Source organism: Perca flavescens, chromosome 21 (assembly GCF_004354835.1).
Source record: "Perca flavescens isolate YP-PL-M2 chromosome 21, PFLA_1.0, whole genome shotgun sequence".
In the NCBI taxonomy this organism is placed as follows: Eukaryota; Metazoa; Chordata; class Actinopteri; order Perciformes; family Percidae; genus Perca; species Perca flavescens.
The window spans coordinates 28130288-28153996 of record NC_041351.1 but is presented as its reverse complement, the minus strand read 5'-3'; the positions used below and the strand labels follow the sequence as shown (position 1 = coordinate 28153996).

The 23709-nt window shown below is 40.2% G+C and overlaps 1 protein-coding gene across 2 annotated transcripts in view; it reads left to right on the top strand.

The window, feature by feature from the left end:
• The first annotated feature begins 2907 nt into the window (after positions 1–2907).
• Positions 2908–23709, top strand: part of LOC114548554 (1-phosphatidylinositol 4,5-bisphosphate phosphodiesterase delta-3-A) — a 39785-nt gene continuing 18983 nt past the window's right edge. Inside the window, exons 1-3 of one of the 2 annotated variants that reach the window (XM_028568539.1) lie at positions 2908–3393; positions 12440–12492; positions 13003–13114. In XM_028568539.1, coding sequence (XP_028424340.1) covers positions 3306–3393; positions 12440–12492; positions 13003–13114 — 253 coding nt within the window. In that variant the 5' untranslated portion in view covers positions 2908–3305. Of the gene's footprint in view, positions 3394–12436; positions 12493–13002; positions 13115–23709 lie in introns of both variants that reach the window. The other variant, XM_028568537.1, reaches the window with a different exon arrangement.

The following is a 23709-nucleotide window of genomic DNA, read 5'->3' as shown; positions in this document are numbered from 1 at the left end:
AAAACCATAGAAGAAATTGGTCATGTGACCACATCATTTTGAAAAGCCATCCATTTTACTCATCCTCCAAAGAAGAGAGACACATGGCATGAGAGGTAAGCACATTTTAGTTAAAAAAAACTTTAGGTTAAGGTTTTTTGATTGTAGTGTCTGAACAATTATAGACAAGTTTGAAAACATTTCACACATTTTTTTGTGCTTTAGCAAGCTACACAATGAGTCTATAGAGTTAGCATGATGTTAGCTCTTAACTGCTGGATCATGCTAGTTTTTCAAACTAATGGGTCTGGGGTGATTTGTGCCAAAGGGCCTGGGTTAAGTTGTGCCAGTGGCACCCCCACTTATGATTATTTTCAACATATTATTAATTTGTAATTGTACATTGTACTTGTGCTTACACTATGTGACATTCTTAATTTTAGACCAAAACCCATCATGCCACGCACTTATAAACGGAAGAGAGAGACGGCTTCAACTCCTCTGGTGGAGTTGGACAGAGCAGTGAAAGAGGTGCAACAGGGAAAGACCATAAGTCAGGTGGCAAGGGAGATGAAGATCTGCAGGATGACCTGGAAAAGATTCAAGGAGAAGAAAAAGACAGGAGAAGTAACAAAGACCGGGTATTAGAGAATAGGACTTGCCAACCAAGTCTTTAAAGAATACATGGAGACAGAGCCTGTAGACCATATAAAGGCACTAGCAGCAATATTTCACAGCATAAGTGCCATGACATGCTGTGAGCTGGCTTTTGAGTATGCAAGTTTATATTTCCCTGCAGCATTGACAAGTGGGATGTTAAGTAGTAGGCCAGATCCAGACCACCTAGACCTACATACTCACAGGGGATAATCTGGAGAAGTGAGGAGATGGGCATGCCTCATCAATGTTTGACTTAGGCCTACCTGCCATCTGTTTAATTTAGCTAACTTGAGCTTGAGTTTGCACTATGATATTAAAGAAAAGTTTTATTAAGTTTTTAAGTGGCCTAGGTCAAAACAGGATGTTTAGAAATTAGCCTAGTCACTTTATTCTTATATGTTACATAATTGACAGACAGTGTTCTATGTATGTCAGGCATCTATTGCCAAAGCCTTTTTGCCTGAAATGATTTACAAATATCATATATTATGTATTTATGTTTTTTGTGTTTTCCCAAAAACTACAAAATATGACTTATTCCAACAGTTTAATAGGGTGACAATATCTAAATAAACCTTAAATGAGTAACTTTGTATTGCATTTGTCTTGCTTTCATATAGCATTACAGTTCATAACATTAAAATGTTCTTTTTTCCTTCAGAAATCACTGGCACAATTTACCCCAACGTATTCCCCCAAAGGCACAACTTGCCTTTGAGGGAATACGTTGACCACAAGACAAACTTTTTTCCCAAAAGCTATATTTCTGAAACAATTTATTTCAGATCCAAAGTTATTGTTCTCAGGGATGCACCACATCCTGAAATATGTGTACATCCTTAAATTGAAGGCATTACTGTCATGGCCTCACTTTAAAGTCACTTTGAGTAAAAACTGGCACAACTCACCCCACTTTCCCCTACAGGCTAGTTATTTTAAGACATGAGAGATTTTTGTCTGCCCATAAATACGTCATTCTTCAATTTATCTGAATAATTCAGAATAACAGAAACCTACGTGGTTTTCACTGGACAGGGAGGGGAAAAAATTGTAATCTGAAAAGTAGGCTACCTAGACTACTTTAAGACGTCAAACAGCCTAGAGCCGACACGGGACCCTCACGCGGGACCGAGCGACCGACTATGTGGCACCAGTGCCCTGAGTACAGCAGACAGTAGGCTAGTAGCCTACAGGATACACTATGATCAGTCAGTTCATCTTCATCATCACAGACTGTGATTTGGATAAAAAAGAGAGATTAGACGGAGAAGAGGAAGGCGTTAGACAGACACTGAGCGGCTCTCGGTCTATAATCCGTTAATAATTCCGTTTGTTGTCAAGCTGCCAGAAACAACCAATAGGACAAAACCCGGAAATGTTGAGTTGACCTTCAAAACAAAAGCATTCCAATTGCTCGGTTGTTTGCAGAACTGTTTCATTTTATTGACACAACAGAAAATATATCGAATTAAAACTGTGGAGAGAAAAATCCTTCGGGAATTATTGCATTTTAATTTAGTAATATAATGTCTCTTATTTTATGGAGAGATCTCTATGAAGTACATTTTTGAATAGGTATCATATTAGGCGTGAATTTTAGCAGTGTTAGCAGTGTTGTAGTCGGTCACCAACTGTCGAGTCCGAGTCCGAGTCACCAAAGAAGAGATGAGTCTGAGTCGAGCAAAGATGAAGAAAGAAATAATTCAAAATATTTCAGCCAGATCGAAAATAGCTCTCATATTACGTCACCATGGTTCAAAATTCACTTTTTGCATCCACCAGCCAAACGTCCAGCGAATGTTCTAACTCCTTTACTAAGCAGTTACAGTGGGGTCACATATTCTGACAACTTACCCAATGTGCTGGTCCATCAAATATTTAGTTCTTTCTTTTCTTTACAGTAGAATATGATTATTTTATGTTTTAAATGTAGGTCTAGTGTAAGGTTTTAGGTAGGTTATTACAAATGTAACTCATTTCATTTCAGAGAAAATGTACCTTAATATATTTGATTTAGGCTACTTTCAGATAAACATATGTTACTATGCCTGAGGTGGTTAATATGGTCACCAGTGGATTACTCTTTCTCCTTAGGAAGCATTAACAAACCGTGAATAATCATACAGCTTGCACCCGTGGATGTAATGTAGGCCTATTAATGTTTACGCCGTTTGCGTAGCCGCTCTTCTCCGCCCTCCATTGTCTACCACGCACGGGCAGACGATGTGCAGCAGCGCCCTCTGCGGTCCCAGTTTCTGATGGGTTACAGCTTTCGGTGCAACACACATTTTTGAACGACACTCAGCCCTAATTGTTGATTAGTTTTTACATCAGTACCTAATTTACAAACCCAAGGTGGCATCCACGACTTTTATTTTGAAAGTCGCCCCCAGGAAGCCTGTGTCTGTTGCGGTCTGATTCTTACAGCTCTATGTTTCTAAATCCACGTTCAATGACATCAGCGGGCTGAAGGCTTCCCTCCTCCAGGATAAAAGCATGAGGCGCAGCCTGCGGAGAAGGAGCGCCGTGTTTACCTCCGGGAGCTCCGTACAGCGGAGCCACTAGACTGCTTATCTCTCGGCTGAGAAACAGCACAGGATCCGGACTCAGGAAAAGCAAAGAAACGGGCTGAGCCAGAGCGAGATAAACTGCAGCTTCCTTGTGTTATGTTGGGCAACAGAAAGAAAGCCGCGTCGGCGAAGAATGGAGCCGGGACGTCCGAATCGAAGGCCATCGATCCCCTGAGGAATCTGGGTGAGTGTTTGGGTCACAGCTCCTGCAATCTGGATGGGTTCAGTAATCAAAGCTCCCTCTGACACAGTAACAGTAACACTGATGCAGGCTGCTGTAGCTGTAACTCCCCCCCCCCCTCTTACTGGAGCTAGAATGAGGATTTATTAAATAAACAGAATGATACATTTTAACCTGATAGGGATACATTCAACAGTGAGCACTAAAATAAATAGGCCTACTTTTTTCTTTAGCCATGTCATGCATATGTCATATACTGTGAATTGACCTAAAAATACTCTGCAAGTTAAAGGGAAGTTTTATAACACATTTTTAGAAAATATCTGAGATTTAATTTCATTTTATGATCGCAAGTGGATCATTCCAGCTACTGGGTTATCCTGGGGTATGGTGCAAATCTGTGCTCCAAATCATCATGTAGCCCGTAGGCAATAGACCAGCGGTTCCCAAACTTTTTCGCGTCAAGGACCCCTAAACTAACACAAATTAGACAACGGACCCCCATTTGGTAAGATTTTGTCCCAGGGATTTCTGCTTTTAGATGTTTTATTACAGAAAGTGTATGAAACTCATGACCAAAATAGTCATACATTCTGTCATTGTGTTACTTATGAATGGAATTATAGTGAGAAGTAATGATTCCCCTTTTTGCTTGGGACCCCCTGGGACCCCTTTAAGGACCCCTGGGGCTCCCCGGACCCCACTTTGGGAACCACTGCCATAAACTTCTATAAAAGTACTGTGGAAGTAAGGTCAAATTAAAAAGTTAATGGCTGCAAAAAAAGATTATCTTCATAAATGATATATATGTTAATTATCATCGACAAAACTGACCAACGGATCAACAATCCGTAGATATTACAGTTACAATGAAATAGAAAAGAGAAAAAGTGCAAATCTTCAAATTGGAGAAACTGAAACCATGTGGTTTGTTTTATAAATGACTAAAACAAGCAATAAAATGATTTTTGTTTTGAATTGAGATTGACTAATCATTAGCACTAGTGGTGATAGAGTCTGTAAGAGGAGAAACGTGCATGGATGATTGATTTCGTGAAATTAGAGCTGTCATTGAAGGTCAGAATACTTCTGTTTATTACTCGTTTACAACATGTAGTCTCAGTTGAATCCTCAATCCTGTTGTTGCTCTCTCTCAGGAACATGCATACATTTTACATAACACATACACTACACAAGTTATGATCAATAACAGAACATTTTAAAATTACAAATTACAAAAAAGGGTGCAGCTCTCAGTCTAAGTTGTATGATCCAAGGCAGTGGTATTCAACAGGGGGTCTGTGACTCCTAGGGGGTCCTCAGAGTTAATGCAGGGGTGGGGGCTGCCAAATTATGTTTAAAAAATATTTTTGTATGTTTCCTTTTTCCAAAATGAAAATGTCTGAAAATACACATCAATATGAATCCAACATATTGATAGCAATGTGAAATTGGCCTGTTAGTGAAAATAAAACATATCATTTACACATTGAAAATAAGTTTACTTGTGTGGTAGCCATACAGTTCATCTTAGGGATTCACTGTGCCTTCCACATGTATATTTAACAATAAAACATTATGGATACATAATCCATATCTATTAATTTACATCCATCAGGCCCAGTGTATACAATATATGTACAAACAAGTAGGGGGTCCCTAGTCGGTCTCTCTTTCAGCTGAAAAAAAACAAACGTTGAAGACCCCTGAACTAGTTGTTAACCAGCGTCGTGACACAGCTCATGCAGGACCGCGGTTTGGTGAAGCCCGGGAACTGAAATAAATCCAGGACATGTTGATCTGGATCCGTAGTACAGGCATTCTGCTCTATTTCGCCTGGATTACAGGAATGACACAATGCTTACTGTACAGGAATATCTTTTTAGAAATAAATACACAAAATTGTATAATACTGTACATATTGCATATATTAAACCAGGTCAGCGGAGTACAGTGGCACAGCTGCACGGTGTTCTGACTTTAACATATTGACAAAACCTCAAAAAGCATGAGGAGGACAGCAGTAAAAGCCCCGGCTGGCACCTGTAAACCAGTTACCCTGAATCTGTCCTCTGGTTGTGTAGACAGTTTGCTTAACCAGACAGTTTCCATGTGGGACACCAAGGATTAGAATCAGTCTGGAAAAACACACAGCGTGTTTCTACGGAGCAGAAGCAGATTCCCAGACACACCCGCTGCTTTCATGATCCTAGCTGACACACGCAAGGAGCTTCTGAATGGAATCAAACACCACATCTACAAGGCTCAGTCATGGGCCGTGGATGCTCATGGTTTATGGTGCGAAAATGAATGAAATTACCCAGGATCTGCAAGCTCTTAGATCAGGGGTCTTTAACGTTTTTTAGGCCAGGGACCCCTAAGCTGAAAGAAAGACCAACTAAGGACCCCCTACTTGTTTGTACATATATTGTATACAATGGGTTTAAATTAATAGATATGGATTATGTATCCATAATGTTTTATTGTTAAATATATATGTGGAAGGCACAGTGAATCCCTAAGATGAACTGTATGGCTACCACAAAAGTAAACTTATTTTCAATGTGTAAATGAAATGTTTTATTTTCACTAACAGGCCAATTTCACTTTTCTATCAATATGTTGGATTCATATTGATGTATATTTTCAGACATTTTCATTGTGGAAAAAGGAAAATTTCAAAAAAATATCTTTTAAAAACTATAATTCTACATAAATATGAAGAACACAGACACGGTTTTAGAGGCAAAACACAAGACAGTCGCTGCTTCCTAAAACAGGAAGAAAAGCTAACAAAAAAAATAGCCGACGCTGTAGATGCATAAATCACAACTCTTATCAATATCACTTCCCCATCAGTCAGGACCAAGATCTGACCATAACTACACTGGTGCTTTCCATAAACTAGTCAGAGATAGATTTTGTTTTTCACTTTTAGTTTACGTCTCAACTTGTCTTAATATTTGAGTGTCATTTTGCAGTTTGATCGGGACTACTTATATTATATATATATATATATATATATATATATATATATATATATATATATATATATATATATATATATATATATATAAAACAGTGTGTTGTCCAGAGTACCTGAACAGACGTGTGAACATTCAGTGTTCCAACCAGTACAAATGAAATTCAATTTTTTTACCAAGATTGTGTTGGGCTGCTATCAGAACTTTTCTTAAAATCTAGACATGGCTAAATACTAAAAGGAGAAAATATGTTTTTTGTCATTTGGGTAAACTGACCCTTTAACCCTTGTGTTGTCTTTCCTGTCAACCTTGATAAAAACACTAATTGTTTTTGACATTTTTGACGCCTTTTTTGACGTGTTTGTTTTTGCTTTTTCCAATGTTTTAAATTGTTAAATTTTTCTTCTACACATTTTCAGAGCTTATTTCTACGTCCCATATTTTCTGATGTAAAACAAAAATTGAAAACGGGTCAATGTGAGTCAAGTCAACACGGGGGTTAACTTGTGCTGTACTAACTGTTACTTGGAATTGAATGTGTTATGTAAGTTGTCAACCAGCAGCAGGATAGATAATGATCTTAAGCAATGATTTAGCTCTGGTTAAAAAAACAGCAGAGCAATTAACAATGTTTGCTGTTCAGATAGCCAAGCTGTATGTTCAACCCATACACTGTGAAAATAATGGACAAAGCTTCCGGGTCTGAAAAGTGAAGCCAAAGCAGAAGTGCCTTAAAGCTGCTTTCTATCTCATTTCCAGCAGGGGGCGACTCCACTGGTTGCAAAAAGAAGTCTGTTTCCCTACTTCTCACTTGATTTATTACCTCAACAAACATTTTCATAATGAGTTTATGGTCTCGATCACTAGTTTCAAGTCTTCTATAATACAGCATGATGTTCATTTTTGTAAATTATAATCCCATTATATGTTTAAATTGATGATAAAGCAGGGGATACTTGAGGGCCTGTCAATCAGGACAGAGGCTTAGCTATGCTAACCATGCTAACACTGTGGACATAAAAATAGACCTGAACTTGTTTTTGGGTTTTGTCCAATGGTTTAATCTTAACTTTTACCCTATCACTTCACATCAAAGTTATTTGGGACATTTTGGTCGCCTAGAAATGCCTTATTCAGCGTTCTGCTAACAGAGTTAGCTAGCCACCGCTAGCGTTAGCTGGTAACTAAAGGGAAGCTCCACCCTCTTGTCAAAAATCTTCACATCCAGTTGCAAAAAACCAAGATGGCGACGCCTGTATCACCAAACTCAAGGCTAGTTGCTAGTTGTTTAAGCCGCTACAGAGCTTCATGACGCCGGCTACAGATCTCCAATGAATCAGCGGTAGTTGGTGGTTCAGTTACCCGAAAATGGGTGACTTTGAGCCGGGTACGGAACACCGCGAGCTGCCGCTCGTTTTGGCGGATATTACGGTTAAATTTATTCCACAAAATATGAGTGTTTTGCTGCGACGAAAGTTAAGATCAGGTACCAAAACGACTAGTTAAGATTAGAGTTGGATTAAAACACTAACAACTAACACACTATTTCCTGGGTGAAAGTCTTTGGCTTTCCCCGGGAAGCAAACTCCGCTCCCTGGCTTGAAAGTCAGGCTGGATATAGCTGTCAAATGATATATCACTTAGCCTAAATGCCTTCCATTGTTTGGCCTGCAGAGACAATACCAACACCAGCAGCACCACTGCGCCCCTAAATGTCAGAGAGAAGCCTGTTAATACTCAGACTGTTTTTATATTGCAATGTAGATCAGCAGCATCTACAAATATAGACCACCTGTTACTGAGTTGTCTGTTTACCACATCAGCTGAGTACATTCAGACAGACAGCTAGGGTTGCAACAGAGGCTTTTTAATACCATACAATGAATCTATTGATTATTGTTCTTGATTCAGTAATCAATGCATAGTCTAGTCTATAAAAACATCAAAGAAGATAAAAGGTTGTGTGAACTATGTCAATTAGGAGAAGTTGAGAAGGAATCCCATTTTCTTTTGTATTGTCCTTCTTATGATGAGTTAAGAACACCCATCTTACATGAAATGTCTGTTCACAATCCTGAAATCTTCTGGTGTACTGATGATGACCAAATGGAGTGGTTGTTTAGATTTAATGTATATAAGTTGGCAACTTTTGTCTCTAAAGCATGGTAAAAAAGACAAGAAAGTTAATTTGTTTAATTTATGTTGCTATTGTGGTATCTGGGCCTATAAATAATGGCATCTTGTAAGCCCGTTTGGGTTGGGCATACTTTTTTGTGTGTGCATGACACAATAATAAAAATGTCATTCCACAAGATGATGACAAATGCCTATTATAGGTAGCTAAAACACAAAATGATGTCTTTAAACTGCTTTGTTTAGTTTTTTGGTAATAGTGAAACAATACAAATGCATTCAGTAGGACAAACTGCAGTGAGTGGATAGTTTATTCAGAATAAATAATTCACTGTTCCAAACTAAAAGAGCAATCAGAATTCTAGTTTGTCAATTTTCTGTTGATTGCTTGACCAGTGAATGAACTATTAATCATCAGTCACAACTTCCTTGCAATTTGAAAAACTCACAGGGCGGTCACAGGGCTCTCATCTAGCTGTACTGTACAGACATGGGTGTATGTCTTTGTTCATTGTGGTTTTTATTCATGCACTAGTTCTGGGTGTTTGCAGTCAGCTGTGTTAGCCTAAACTGGGTCTCTGCTATTAATATATTTGGCAACCAAACCAGTTCACCAAAGTTCTGACTGACAAGATTCAAAGAGTGATGTCCATTTTCTCATCTAACTGGAGGAATGAAAAGGAAGATGTAAATTTCCCCCAAATGACAAACTGTTGGTTTAAAATCATCAATTATGGGCTCAAATCACAATACTAAGGGACAGATATGGAAATGCATGTTTAGCAAAATAGTAGAAGTTAATATATGATTTGTAACAATATTTGCAAATCTACCATTTCATTTTTGTATGATTTTCTATTTTAGCAGCTTTATTTGAGTGACAAAAACATTCAAAAGTAATTATGTCAATGCTTTCTTTACCTGAGCCGATGACCTTTAATGAGAAAGTAAATGAAGTGTCAGACAATTAATTAAGGCACTGACCGAGCACTTAATCTTTCAGAGAGAGAGTGTGTGTGTGTGTGTGTGTGTGTGTGTGTGTGTGTGTGTGTGTGTGTGTGTGTGTGTGTGTGTGTGTGTCTGTGTGTGTTTGGCCTTTATCTTAACTCTCTCGATAGAGAGTAAATATCACCACATTGTAAACGTGCAGTACAGCAGTTGTTGCAGTTACTATTGTGTGTTATTGGGGAGTTCGCTGGTTCAAGTCCCTGTATGGACCCAAGTATGGTGGTGGACTGGTAGCTGTAGTGGTGCCAGTTCACCTCCTGGGCACTGCCAAGGTGCTCTTGAGCAAGACACCAAACCCCCAACTGCTCTGGGTGCCTTTCCATGGGGGCAGCTCCCTCACTCTGACATCTCTCCATTAGTGCATGTAGAGGTACTGAACATGTGTGCGTAATTCAGACCTGTAAACATTGTAATTTCCCCTTGCAGGATTAATAAAGTATACATTACATTACAACATTATGCAGCAGTCTGTGTGTATCATTAGTCAGACACACACGGTTTCATCCCACCGGCTGAGTAAGACTGTTCTGTGGTGGTGGGTAGTGTACATGTCGTTTTACGGTCAATCACTTTTAAGAGGTCAATCGGTTATTTTGTGACACTTCCTCCTCTCTCACACACACACACACACACACACACACACACACACACACACACACACACACACACACACACACACACACACACACACACACACACTAACGCAGACTGAATTCCCCCCACTGCTGCAACCTTGCTCTTCTCATTTACAGTATCTCAATGCTGTACACAGGGGAGTGTGTGTGTGTGTGTGTGTGTGTGTGTGTGTGTGTGTGTGTGTGTGTGTGTGTCCGCATCGTGTGTGTTTTTCCAGTATCAAGACGCCTTTGTGAGTGTAGTGACCCAGCCCTTTCCAAACCACAGTGAGACTTCTGTTTCAGCTGCTGAGTCCTGCTTACTCAGCTTCAGACTCAGCAGTATTTGTGGAGGAGAGATTAAACGCCACGTCACACCAGTTTTGTAGTTTCCTTTTTGCACTTGAAGTAGCCCTTTTGCTAGAAAATCTAATTAGTTCAGTTCAATCTTTATTGTCGAAGCCAAAGTCCATTAGACAACAGAAAACACAAACAAGGTGCAGTACATGAATTAAAAGAAAAAGACAAACATTGCACTTTTTAATTCAAGACAGTTCTACCATTGTTCCCACACAGGTGCGAAGGGTATAATCAATTATAACTTACTATTATTATTCTGTCGGCTCCGTGGTTTCAGGGTAGCAAGCTACCGAAGATCGAAGGTAACCTGCCGCAAATTATCTTGCATGAAAGGGAAAGTATCATAAGTAAAAGAGAGGCTTTGTTTAAAGAGGCTGTACTGGATATTCAGAACATAAATATAGCAGTAACTTAATCTTTTCTATGTAAAGATAAGGTGGAGTAATGGCGCCCTTTCCCACTGACCCGCCGGAACAGCACTGCAGTACCGTGAGCCGCCGAGAGATAAATCGTGGTCTGAGCAAGGCAAAGGTCCTGAAAGATACACGTGCGCGTTTCCTTTCATGTGCTTTCTGTTTTCTTTTATGACACAAATACATTTGGAAACAGCACCCTCTTTCACACTTTGACTCTCACAAATACACTCAATAAAATCTATTCTAAGGCAAATTATCACATGTACAGGCGATAATGTGAAAACCATTCACAGGTTTTTAATATGTCATTTTATTTATTTTTTCAATCCAAAACCATCTAGCAACCCAGAGAAATGATCTCGTGACCCCCTTCGTTACTCCACGTCCCCAAGTGGCCAAAAACTTTACATATGCTGCTTTAACATTTTTAATGTTATACGTTTTATGCTAAAGCCTATTTTTCTTTATGCTAAACTAAGCTAATTGCTTTCTGGCTCCAACTCTATTCTTAACGGACAAACATGAGCGTTAAATTGATCTTTTTTATCTGACTCTCACAAGAAAGCAAATAAGTGTATTTCCCAAAATGTTGACTTAATAACATAAAGAATGTGTATGTGTGTAGTTTAAGATTGATTTTTTTCTTTAAAAAAAATGACCAAAAATTTAAATGTGTTTCACGCACTTCATGTCATTTATTGAATGACTTAAAGGACAATTCCGGCACAAAATGAACCTAGGGGTTAATAACACATGTGTTCTCTGGGATATGTTTTCATGCTAATCGGATGTGACCAGTTTTAGCGCAAACCGCTAATTAGCTTATAACGCTAGTCGTAGGGGCACGGGTAAAGTAAAAGGAAATTGCTATTTCTATACCACTAACAAGGCTCAAAATAGCACCACACTTCCACGGTAGCATAATGAGGGCCCCTACATGTAAACCCAAGCATTGAGAACTTACTTAGCAAATTGCTAATGAATGTGTGTATCACAAAATCCCCTCAGGCTGAATTTCAGCCGCATTCAGTTTAAGGGAACATCTCATTTGTCATCTTTGTGAAAGGTGTCACAGCATATTGCTTTCATAACCGCCCAAAAGCACTTAGCTAACTGGAATTCTTCTGCTCTGTTTCAACTCATCGCCATCTCTCACTCCTCATCTTCTCTCTGCTTTTCTCTTCGCAATATCAAGTCCTTCTGTCTTTCTTGACATCTCCGTCGGTGTCCATACCTTCTCATCTCTAGCCACACCCAACGACTGCTTTAGCACCAAAATCTCCGGATTACAGAGATCCCATATGAGCCGCTGTGGTCCAACTGATGTATACACTAACGTCTAATTCTGACCCTTCTATTTTCATCCTCCCTTCTCTCTCTCTTTACCCTGCCTTCTTTCAGTGCTACTGAGTTATCAGGGTCCTGTGCATACTTACTGCCATCCTCAGGCATCCTGTACACAATCAAGTTATGTTTTTATGACATCATATCTGTCTTTCTTCAGCCATCTTTTTGTCTGCTCGCTTTCTAGCAGTGCAGGAGGATGAAGATGTGAAGCGGATGTTGCAGGGCTCCAGTATGGTAAAGGTAAAGGCATTACTAATTATAAACTACTAGTTGTTCATTGTTAGGGATCAGTCAGTGACTTCAACTTCAACTTTATTTGTGTCCCAGAGGGGCCATTGGGTGTAAATTGGGAATAGAGTAAGCCTGAACAACAGTTCAAACTAGAACACAACCATTACAGCATGAGAACAAATAAATACAAGTACAAGGTGCATGGGTAGCAGCGTCAAAGTAACCTACACAGGGTAGGAAAGTGCATGTCAGAATGACTCCTCCCCTGACCCGTATTCAAGAGGGAAATGGCTGCAGGTATAAAGGAGTAGTTCTACCTGTTACTCCTGACAGGTGGACATGCCCGATGGCAAGAACTGAAATTCAGAGAAAAAGGGGTGGGAACTGTCAGAGTGAATAGCATTTGCTTTCCTAATTATCTGTCTATAGAACAGGTCTGATAATGTGCACTGTTGAACTCAATGTCTTGTGACTCATCTCACAATGAGATTTCATGGATTCATTTCATCATATGTAAAGGTCCGCTCGCCTCGCTGGCAGAAGCGCCGGACTCTGAAGCTGATGGAAGACGGTGTCACTGTGTGGTGTCAGTCCCACAAAACCTCCAGCTGGGCCAAGGAGCAACAATCCTGTAAGTGTGTGTGTGTGTGTGTGTGTGTGTGTGTGTGTGTGTGTGTGTGTGTGTGTGTGTGTGTGTGTGTGTGTGTGTGTGTGTGCGCGTGCGTGTGTGTGTGTGGGTGTGCGCACGCGTGCGTGCATGTGTTTGTTTCACCATAGTCCCAAGTCTCGCATTGCTAGACCTTCCTCGTCTTGGGCAGTGCTAAGCTCCGCACGGTGCGGCTGCAAAATAGCCTCAGGAAGGAACTTGTTTTGGTGAAACACATGTACGTTCAAAAGTTGTTTTAGTCGTGCAACAGAAAACTCAGATTGGACAGATAGTCTAGCTAGCTGTCTGGATTTACCCTGCAGAGATCTGAGGAGCAGTTAACCATAGTCCTCACAAATCCACCGGAGGTTAGAACGCCAACACAAAGAGAGAGGAAGGAAACGGACACATGCGTGCGTGTGTGTGTGTGTGTGCGTGCGTTTTGTCTATATAAATCAGAATCAATTTATTGATGTGTAGGAATTTGACATTGCTCATTGGATGTGATTGCAAAAACATACGACCAAACAAGGACGATGTGCAGGGTACAATGCAGAGGACATTTTACATAGAACATGTGGACATCGTCATGACACCAACAGATTAACAGAGGAAGACAATTTATAAAAGGGAAAGATTTTTACAGACTTTGTATATCTATGATGTGCCATTTTAAGAATTTATCATTAAAGGAGAATTCTAGTGATTTGACACATCATACACATGACATGTCTAAGCTACCCCACCCAGAGGTTAAGAAACATCTCTAAGTGATGATTAGTAACCAGCAGCTCGGTGCTCTGACTGGGCGTGTAAGGTGAAACATGGCTATACAGTATCTATTTTTGTTCACTTTAAATGCTACTTACTGCTCTGTACAGACATAGACTTGCTCACACAGCTACTCCCTCTCTTTTCCACTATCTGAGGGTCACACACGGTGCCTTGATTACAGAGCTCAACTATTTTCGCTAAATGGCAGCCAACCCTGCCGTAGTTCAAACAATAAGATTATAGGACATTATATGGTGGTGGGAGTCTGCCCTGGATCCTGTGGTTTGGTCCTATACAGTTACCATACGACTCAACCACTACGTTAGCCTCCCAAATACGCTACAAGGCCTTTAATTACCACAAAACTAGATGTGCCTGTGATGTGGCCCTGTGAGTGTGTGTGTGTGTGTGTGTGTGTGTGTGTGTGTGTGTGTGTGTGTGTGTGTGTGTGTGTGTGTGAGTGTGTGTGTTGCATCTCATGACACCTTGGATCATTTCTATCTTCTGAATACTGTGATGTGTTGGTTCATGTCTTGTTTTTAGCTAAATCTTCTGTATTTAATGCTCCTTTGATCCATACCTGCTTCTCAAAACTCCTAACTGGACTTGACAAGAAAGATTAGAGAAAAGTAAAATAAATAACTAATACAAAATGATGTCACAGAACTTTATTTCTTCTTTAGTCTCCCACTAATGATCTTGTTACCCGGTTTAGCTCCCGATACATCCAGAGTAGACTAAGTTACCGTATGCAACACTGGAAATGCAACGATGCATCTGTTACGTATTCTCTTATTGTAAATGAATGATTTTCTGTCTGAGCAAAACATTCATCACAACTATATGACCTCCCGGTATCGCTAACTCAGTACTATACAGTGTGCAATACAGCACCGTAAAGAAAACAGCAGGTGTGGTAGAAACTAGTGGTAGCAATATTTGGTATTGATCCAATACCAAGTAAATACAGGGCCAGTGTCGCCGATACTGATACCGATACTTTTTAGTAATTAAGGTGGATGCATCATTGAATAGCTAAATGAATGCATTTTCATGACCTTTAAGTGGTTTTATGATTTTTCATTTGGAATATTAATAAGTTAAAACCCAGGACAGAATTTTCATATGCTTGTATGAATTTGTTGTGTTACCACTGTATCTTGCTTCTTTTTCGGCCTGAAAATCTAACCACACGGCGCTCCTCTTCCTCTCTGCCATTCTTCTGCTCCGTCTCCGTCCTGCTTGTGTGTGTGTGTGTGTGTGTGTGTGTGTGTGTGTGTGTGTGCTGCTGGCCGCCGCCGGGCCTGGCTGCTTGCTTGCTTGCCCGGCGCCGCTGAGTCACGTGACGATACAACATCAAATCACAAGAGGGGGGAGGAGGAGCAAAGTGTGCCTGCTCCACGCTGTGACAGCATGTGTGACAGGAGCGGCATTTGAACGCAGCGGCACAGACACAGACACAGACAGGCAGGTCGCCTCTTTGATGAAACCACTGCAGTGCATACCGGACAGAAACTGAAACTAAAGTATCGATTTCATTAGACTGATATTAATCAATATCGATACCAACTTTGGTATCGATATTAGGATCGATCTGCCCACCACTAGTATAAAACCCTACAGGCCCTATTTTAACGATCTAAGCACACAGCGTGAAGCGCATTACACCCTGGGCGAGACCCCCTTCAAGCCCCCTCCCCCCAAAAGAGCACAGAGTTATATTTTATTATAACACAAATGTTATAATAAAATAGAAAACACATGACATGAAAAGACCAAAGCTGTCTCTCAATACTTTACAACCTTCCTAAGTCCATTTATTTCTACTGAAAACATCAATCTTTAACATGCGTATAAGATGTGTGTTGGCGGCCTGGGGGTTAAAGAATCGATTTTTAATTTTTCAAGTCAGTCTTAAAATAATTTGTAGTAAATGAGAGAGACATCATGGCTTTCAAACAAGAAAAGTGGCAGTTGGTCAAGGCCACACCCCCAACCTCCACCTTGCCCCCCCCCTCTCTCCTCCTCAATAGCTACAGACACAGAAATGGCACATACTAAGGAAAGCTCATTGTGGGACTGGCTGTAGTGGCTGTAGTTCTGCACCGAAGCTGAATTTCGAGAAAGAGACTTCAGATACAGTATTAGGGGACCACTAAGGTCTATATAAAAGAGACTTCAGATACAGTATTAGGGGACCACTAAGGTCTATATAAAAGAGACTTCAGATACAGTATTAGGGGACCACTAAGGTCTATATAAAAGAGACTTCAGATACAGTATTAGGGGACCACTAAGGTCTATATAAAAGAGACTTCAGATACAGTATTAGGGGACCACTAAGGTCTATATAAAAGAGACTTCAGATACAGTATTAGGGGACCACTAAGGTCTATATAAAAGAGACTTCATATACAGTATTAGGGGACCACTAAGGTCTATATAAAAGAGACTTCAGATACAGTATTAGGGGACCACTAAGGTCTATATAAAAGAGACTTCATATACTTCCACTAAGGTCTATAGATACAGTATTAGGGGACCACTAAGGTCTATATAAAAGAGACTTCAGATACAGTATTAGGGGACCACTAAGGTCTATATAAAAGCTTCCAAAGAGCACCATGTCATGGGACCTTTAATTCTGCACATATTTCTGTTACTGTAGTCCTATTTGTGGTGCAGCGGATCCATGCGCACTGTCACCTGCCGCGGAGACGCTGGCCTCACTAACCTCTCCTCCTCTGAGTCGGGTCTCCCTCGCTCTGGACTCAGTTTCACTGAGCCTACTAACACTTAGAAAATAAATAAATGGCATTACATCAGTGAGTTCAAACTGCTTGTTGTGCATAATTTGGACTGACACTGAGATGCATGTTATTCTGTAACTGGTGTGGCACTGCCACTATTCTCTTGATTTCCACTTCGACATTAAAAACATTTTTGAGTGAAAGAGACGTTACATTTAGCATATATCACCACAGGTAACAAGCTAACCATCGCAAAGTGTTGTGCTAACAGGCACATTGTATCTTTATAGTTGTATCAATATGATGTGACAGACTTAGGTTCATATTTCACCAGATCTGAGGGCTAGAGGGATGTGTTAAATAGACCCCATAAAGTTATCCCACAACTGATTTTGATACTGTACTGTATGGATGGTAGCTACAGGACATGCTTTGAATTCATAAGATTTAACAATACAGTGTTAGGGACAGATCAGATGGCCAGAAAATTGAGACTTGACTTGGACTCGTGGCAAAAGACTTGCGACTCGACTTGGACTTCCAAAAAATGACTTGTGAACATCTCTGTGTAGGACCCAAGTGCAGAGACGACAGACACACGAATAAGCTCAAGGATTTTAATTCTTAAAGTCCATACCCAACAGAAGGAGTCCTGTAACAGTATGCAAAATCCAAAAACAGGAAACAAGCAGAATCCCCAAAACAGGAACAGGCAAAAACACAGAACAGTGGCAAGCAACCCACTGACAAAGACAAACAAGAAACACTGAACAGAAACAATTATCCGACAAGAGACAAAGACAGAACAGAGACTAAATACACGTGGTAATGAGAAAACAAGGAACAGTTGACACAAGGCTGGGGAACAGGTGAAACGCATTAGGGCTGCTAGAACAATCAAAAAAGGCGGGAAAGACAGATTACTTTGTTGCTGCATTATGACATCACAATAACTATATTTGACTACAATATCCCTAAAAGCATGTTTTGGGTGTATTTATATCAATATGGGGATAATACGCCGGTGTCCACATGTATATAAATTATGTGAAAATCTACCCCAGAACATACAGTAATGCTATGTGACGTCCCAAACTGGACACATCTGAAAGTAACTTTTTTCATGTAAAATGTGAATAGTTCAATGGATAATCCCAAATATATTAAAGATTTAGCCTATAATGTGTGGAGCTAATTCTCTGCTTTGGTAGGACAGGCGCTTACACACACACACACACACACACACACACACACACACACACACACACACACACACACACACACACACACACACCTGTGCCCCTGCCTGCGGTCGCACGCGTCACTCCTCGTGAATCCTAAATAGCGCCCCGAGCCACAGAGCTGGATGGCATGACAGGGTGTCCGGTGCCAGACTGGAGCAAAGAGCACTATAGGAGCCGTTAGCGCGGATCAACTGCCCACCGGCCTGGGACTGCACCATCCCTTTATCCCTTTAAATCACTGTTCTGTATTATCAACATTTCATTCCTTTGAAGACATTTGGCAGAGATGCATTGTCTTTTTTTACCAAGTTGGATTGCTTTCGTGAACTTCTACTATCTAGCCTACTTTTAGTTCTCAACACAAGAGTCTGTTTCAGGCCCCCCTCCCCTTTCCCCTTCCCACACAGCTTCTGTGCACGGCCCCTTCAAGCAGGGGCACCTGCAGCTGCAGGGGGCACTGCGCAGAGGATTATTTTTTTTTAAGAGCTCGTGCTGCCCCCCAAAATGCCGCCCCGGGCGGCTGCCCGCTTCGCCCGTGCCAAAAAACGCTACTGGGCGCAGGTGCGTTTCGGATTTAAACCGCAATATTTTTATTTGTAATCTTCTGCATGTGTGTGTGCTGATGCACGTCCCCTGTGTGTGTAACAAGCATAGTGTGTACACACTGTGCACGAGCCTAGGAGCATTTTACTAATGCTCTGTTAAAATAACAATGAAATGCTGCGTTATTGACTTTAGACCAGGTTTTTGTTGGTCAACGGCGCGATCACTTCCCGCTGCCTCAAGATAGCAATACTCCCAGAATGCATCTGAACACACCTCCTTGTAAGACCAGCACGCCCAGAATGCACCTGAACACACCTCCCTGTAAGACCAGCACGCCCATAGGTGCGCAGGTGCATTTGCTATTTACAACGCGGGCACTGGACGGGAAATTGACAACTGCGTCGATCTTAAACTGGGAAAGACACTTTGCGCTGCGCTGCGCCGGGTGTAAGACAGGGCCCTGCAGCTTTTGTCCAAAGCGGCCGCTAGAATCAACACAAACTGAAAGTTACATATAGCATCTTTAAGGAAAGGATCGGAATTGTTCTTCCACCACTGGTTATGCGTATAATGGGATGCTTGTGGAAATATTTGGAGCCTGATGGACATTTAGAACTGAAACTCTTTTGAGCAGAATTCCCATCTCTCTGCTGTCTGTGTATGGTGAGGTAAACACAGTGCTCAAGGCCTTGCTCTCAGACTGTGTGTGGTTTCTGGTCAAAACCACATGCAAATAGAGCTCGACAAACACCAGCTGACGTTTAGTCAATAGTGATGTTTTATTTGGTTTATTCAAATCCATTAGAGTGGGATGTGATTGTTAAAGGAGGCTACATATATGAACACAAGCATATGGAAATGAGTGTCAGGGTGTGCCGGATGGACAAACAGGTTGAAAATAACACACAAACAGCTGTTTGTGAGGGAAACATTTGGGGAAACCTTGCTTGGTTTGTGTGTGTGAGACAAACAGCTTACCTCTCCACTGAAGTTGTTTGTGTCTAAGTTGAGTAGGAATTAAAATCAACAGGAGTGTTTTTAGTTGCCATGCCAGTGTTGGCACTGTCTCCAGACATATTAAATATCCTGCAGAAATACAGTACAAGCTGGTATTTCAGCATTCAGGGTTTTTACAAGAAACATTATACTGTAGAAAGTAGTGTGACAAATACTAGAAACCCAGAACAACTGGAAAGTCTCTGGAATTGCAACCTGATATGCACGATTAGTCTAACAAAAGTAAATAAATTAATATATTATTGTGTGTGTGTGTGTGTGTGTGTGTGTGTGTGTGTGTGTGTGTGCGTGTGTGCGCGTGTTTGCGTGTGTGCTTGCGTGTTTAAATCTCTGTGTGTTTAAGTGACTCAGAATGAATGACCACCTTAAAAACACACTACACAGAGGCCTAAGTATAGAACAATAGCATGAAAGAGAAAAGAGAGTTGTTGTGCGCTGCCTTTGGTGCCAGAATGTAGACTGTGCACCTGTGAGTAAAATAGAAATATATTATTATTATTTGTCTCATATTGTATTTTACTAGTACTACTAAAGTACTGTTAATTGATAATGCAGAGAATTAGAGATGGGAACTGTGGGTAGACCGTGAATGTGTGTTACAAAATGTGAGTTTAAGACTTGGGGTCCTATCTTGCCTCCGGAGCAGCGCAGCGTGAAGCCCGACCCAAGTGTCTTTGCTAGTTTAAGACCGACGCAGTTGTCGGTTTCCCAGCCAGCACCACTGTCGTTTAAATAGCAAATGCACCTGCGCCCATCTGTGGCCCATGGGTGTGCTGGTCTTACAGGGAGGTGTGTTCAGGTGCATTCTGGCCGTATTGCTATCTTGAGGCAGCGGGAAGTGATCGCGCCATTGACCAACAAAAACCTGGTTTAAAGTCAGTTGCGCACATGGAAGCGCAGCAGCACACAAACATGCAGAAGATTACAAATGAAAATATTACGGTGCAAATCCACCAAGGTCCAAACGCGCCTGGCTTTTAAAGGGAATGGGAGATGACACTCTGATTGGTTTATTGCATGTTACCAAACACACCTATGATTAATGACCCTTTTTTCCACCATCAGGCTAGCAAAAGTGGATTTGGACACGCCCTAAACGCACCTGCGCCAGGCACTTCATGCTGTGCGCTTAGATCGTTAAAATAGGGCCCTGTAAGTGAATGTCACAAAGAGAAAGATCAGAAGCCTCAGCTGTGATTGTGTAATGCATTTATTCAAGCATGGAGAGGCACTGTAATGAGACTAAAGCTTCTCCTTTCTCTCACTCTTTCTCCTCCAGTGATGTTAGGCTTGTTAGGCCTTTTCCAAACAGCCACACTTTGCTTTCTCTCCTCCCCACAGCCGGCCAATCCCTGCATGGAGTGGCTGTGGATGTATGAAAGTATGAAAAAGTATGAAATGAAGATCATAAAGGTACCTTAAAGGTGCCAGTATACTCCGTCAGAACAACTGATTTTCTGTAACTTTCCAAAACTGACAATTGGACATTCTCATCCACTTCAGGTTGCCACTGGTACTTAGCTGGGTTTGAACTTCTCTCTCTAGCTCTCTTTTTTTCCACAACTATTTCTGTCACCTTTCACCTGTGCAGCCAAATACAGGGTGTGCCGGATGGACAAACAGGTTGAAAATAACACATAAACAGCTATTTGTGATGGAAACACTTGGGGAAACCTTGCTTGGTTTGTGTGTGTGAGACAAACAGCTTACCTCTCCACTGAAGTTGTTTGTGTCTAAGTTGAGTAGGAATTAAAATCAACAGGAGTGTTGTTAGTTGCCATGCCAGTGTTGGCACTGTCTCTAGACATATTAAATATCCTACAGAAATACAGTACAAGCTGGTATTTCATTATTCAGGGTTTTTTACAAGAAAAGCCAACATGTGTTTTCTAGCCTGTTCTAACACAAGCCACCTTGTAATGCATGACTTTATGTTGACAAGCAGCAGAAGAAGTATGTTTGGATACTACACAAAATCCAAACTGATTTTTAAAACTCTAGACAATCATCACTTGTAACACAGGCTGTCCAATGTTCAAAACATTGCATTGTGCATTCATATCTTTAAAGAAATCTTGCACTTACACAAGCATTGGTTCATAAAACTAATTTATTGTGAAATACCATTGAAACGTTACTTTAGATCACCCACACACAAGGTAGCCATAGTTTCACTGGGTCATCATTCTTACAATCATTAAATATTTTAGTACAAAATAGGTGATACATGTTTCATTATGGTACTACATATAAATATATCCCTGTAAAAGTACTGCAGTAGCAGAGTGAATACTACAGACCAATGTGGTACGAGTATATTACAGTTTTTTACAACCACTTTGGCACTAATTTCAGAACCTTGACGTCATTTTTCAAAACTCTAGACACAAAAGTCACAAAGTTAACACCTGTTCAATATGACACAACTTAACATCAGAGTACTACTATTTCAAAAGGCAATTCACACATTACATTTCAGATAATCGTCTATTCATTTCATTACAATCATCTAACTATCAATTGATACAACTGCTCAAAATGATAAGTAACTGCTGCTTTACTCTTAATGCACAGTTGTATGGAAACAGACAATATTCCATGTTTAGATCATGAAAGTTTCAAGATAACGAGATTCATTGTCACCAATTAGCGTGGAGCATGAACCAATTAGACTACGGGCCCTATTTTACAGTTTTTTACAATCACTTTGGCACTAATTTCAGAACCTTGACGTCATTTTTCATAACTCTAGACACAAAACTCACAACCAATGATCAAAATGCAAATTTTTCAAAACCCTAACACTTTTTTTCAGTTGCTTGGATACAATACACATAAACCTGAGATCATTTGTTCATTTAACAAAGATCACCTGTTGACACAACTTAACATTAAAGTACTACTATTTCAAAAAGCAATTCACACATTACATTTCAGATGATCGTCTATTCATTTTATTACAATCATCTAACTATCAATTGATACAACTGCTCAAAATGATAAGTAACTGCTGCATTACTCTTAATGCACAGTTGTATGGAAACAGACAAACCATATTCCATGTTTAGATCATAAAAGTTTCAAGATAACGAGATTAATTTTCTATGGTCCCATGTACTATCTTTTCAGACTATTTACAGTATTGACAATAATGCACTGTAATTGTCACCAATTAGCGTGGAGCATGAACCAATTAGACTACATGATCTATGGATGTAATATTTCATCATCCTTCTTTACTGTAATATACTACTGTTTATCATACACTGTTTCTATGCTCCCATGTACTACCTTTGAGACTATTTACAGTATTGACAGTACTGCACTGTATGGATGCAGGCCCCTGGAATTGCTGGTCCAATTCTGCCGTTACTGATGATTGAGATATATATGTATGTATGTATATATATATATACATACATACATACTTACATATACCACATTGTTCGCCATTGCCAAGAAGTTTGGCTAATTGCAATGTAGATGAGAACCTGTGGCCAAATCCACAAGACAGAGTTGATGAAGATGTAGAAGTACAGTAATCACTTCTTTGTTTAGCTTTTTACAGTACAAGCAAGTTGAGGAACAATGCATTTGATGTTTTACAGTACTACTGTCTTTTCTTTTCTATTTTCTAGCTAATTATTTTGGTTTGATTCAAATAAACCTATCATACTGTATTGTTTTTCATTAATACATTTCATTGAACTTTTGTTCAATGAATCCACTGTGTCTGTAGTATTCTCTCTACTACTGCAGTACTTTTACAGGGATGTATTTACTTCTAGTACCATAATGAAACATGTATCACCTATTTTGTACTACAATATTTAATGATTGTACGAGCGATGACCCAGTGAAACTATATAGACTGTGCACCTGTGAGTAAAATAGAAATATAATATTATTATTATTTGTCTCATGCTGTATTTTACTAGTACTACTAAAGTACTGTTAATTGATAATGCAGAGAATGCGAGATGGGAACTGTGGGTAGACCGTGAATGTGTGTTACAAAATGTGAGTTTAAGACTGTAAGTGAATGTCACAAAGAGAAAGATCAAAAGCCTTAGCTGTGATTGCTCGGCGGCCGAAGTGATATATTGATTGATTGATTTTATTTTACCACTTAAATATAAAAAATATGAAACAGCACTCTGTGTCACACATTAAAAATATATAAATAGTCAGGGATAACACAATAAAGCCCAAAGACTTATTTCCATTGTGGTCCCTATAAGGGCAGGGG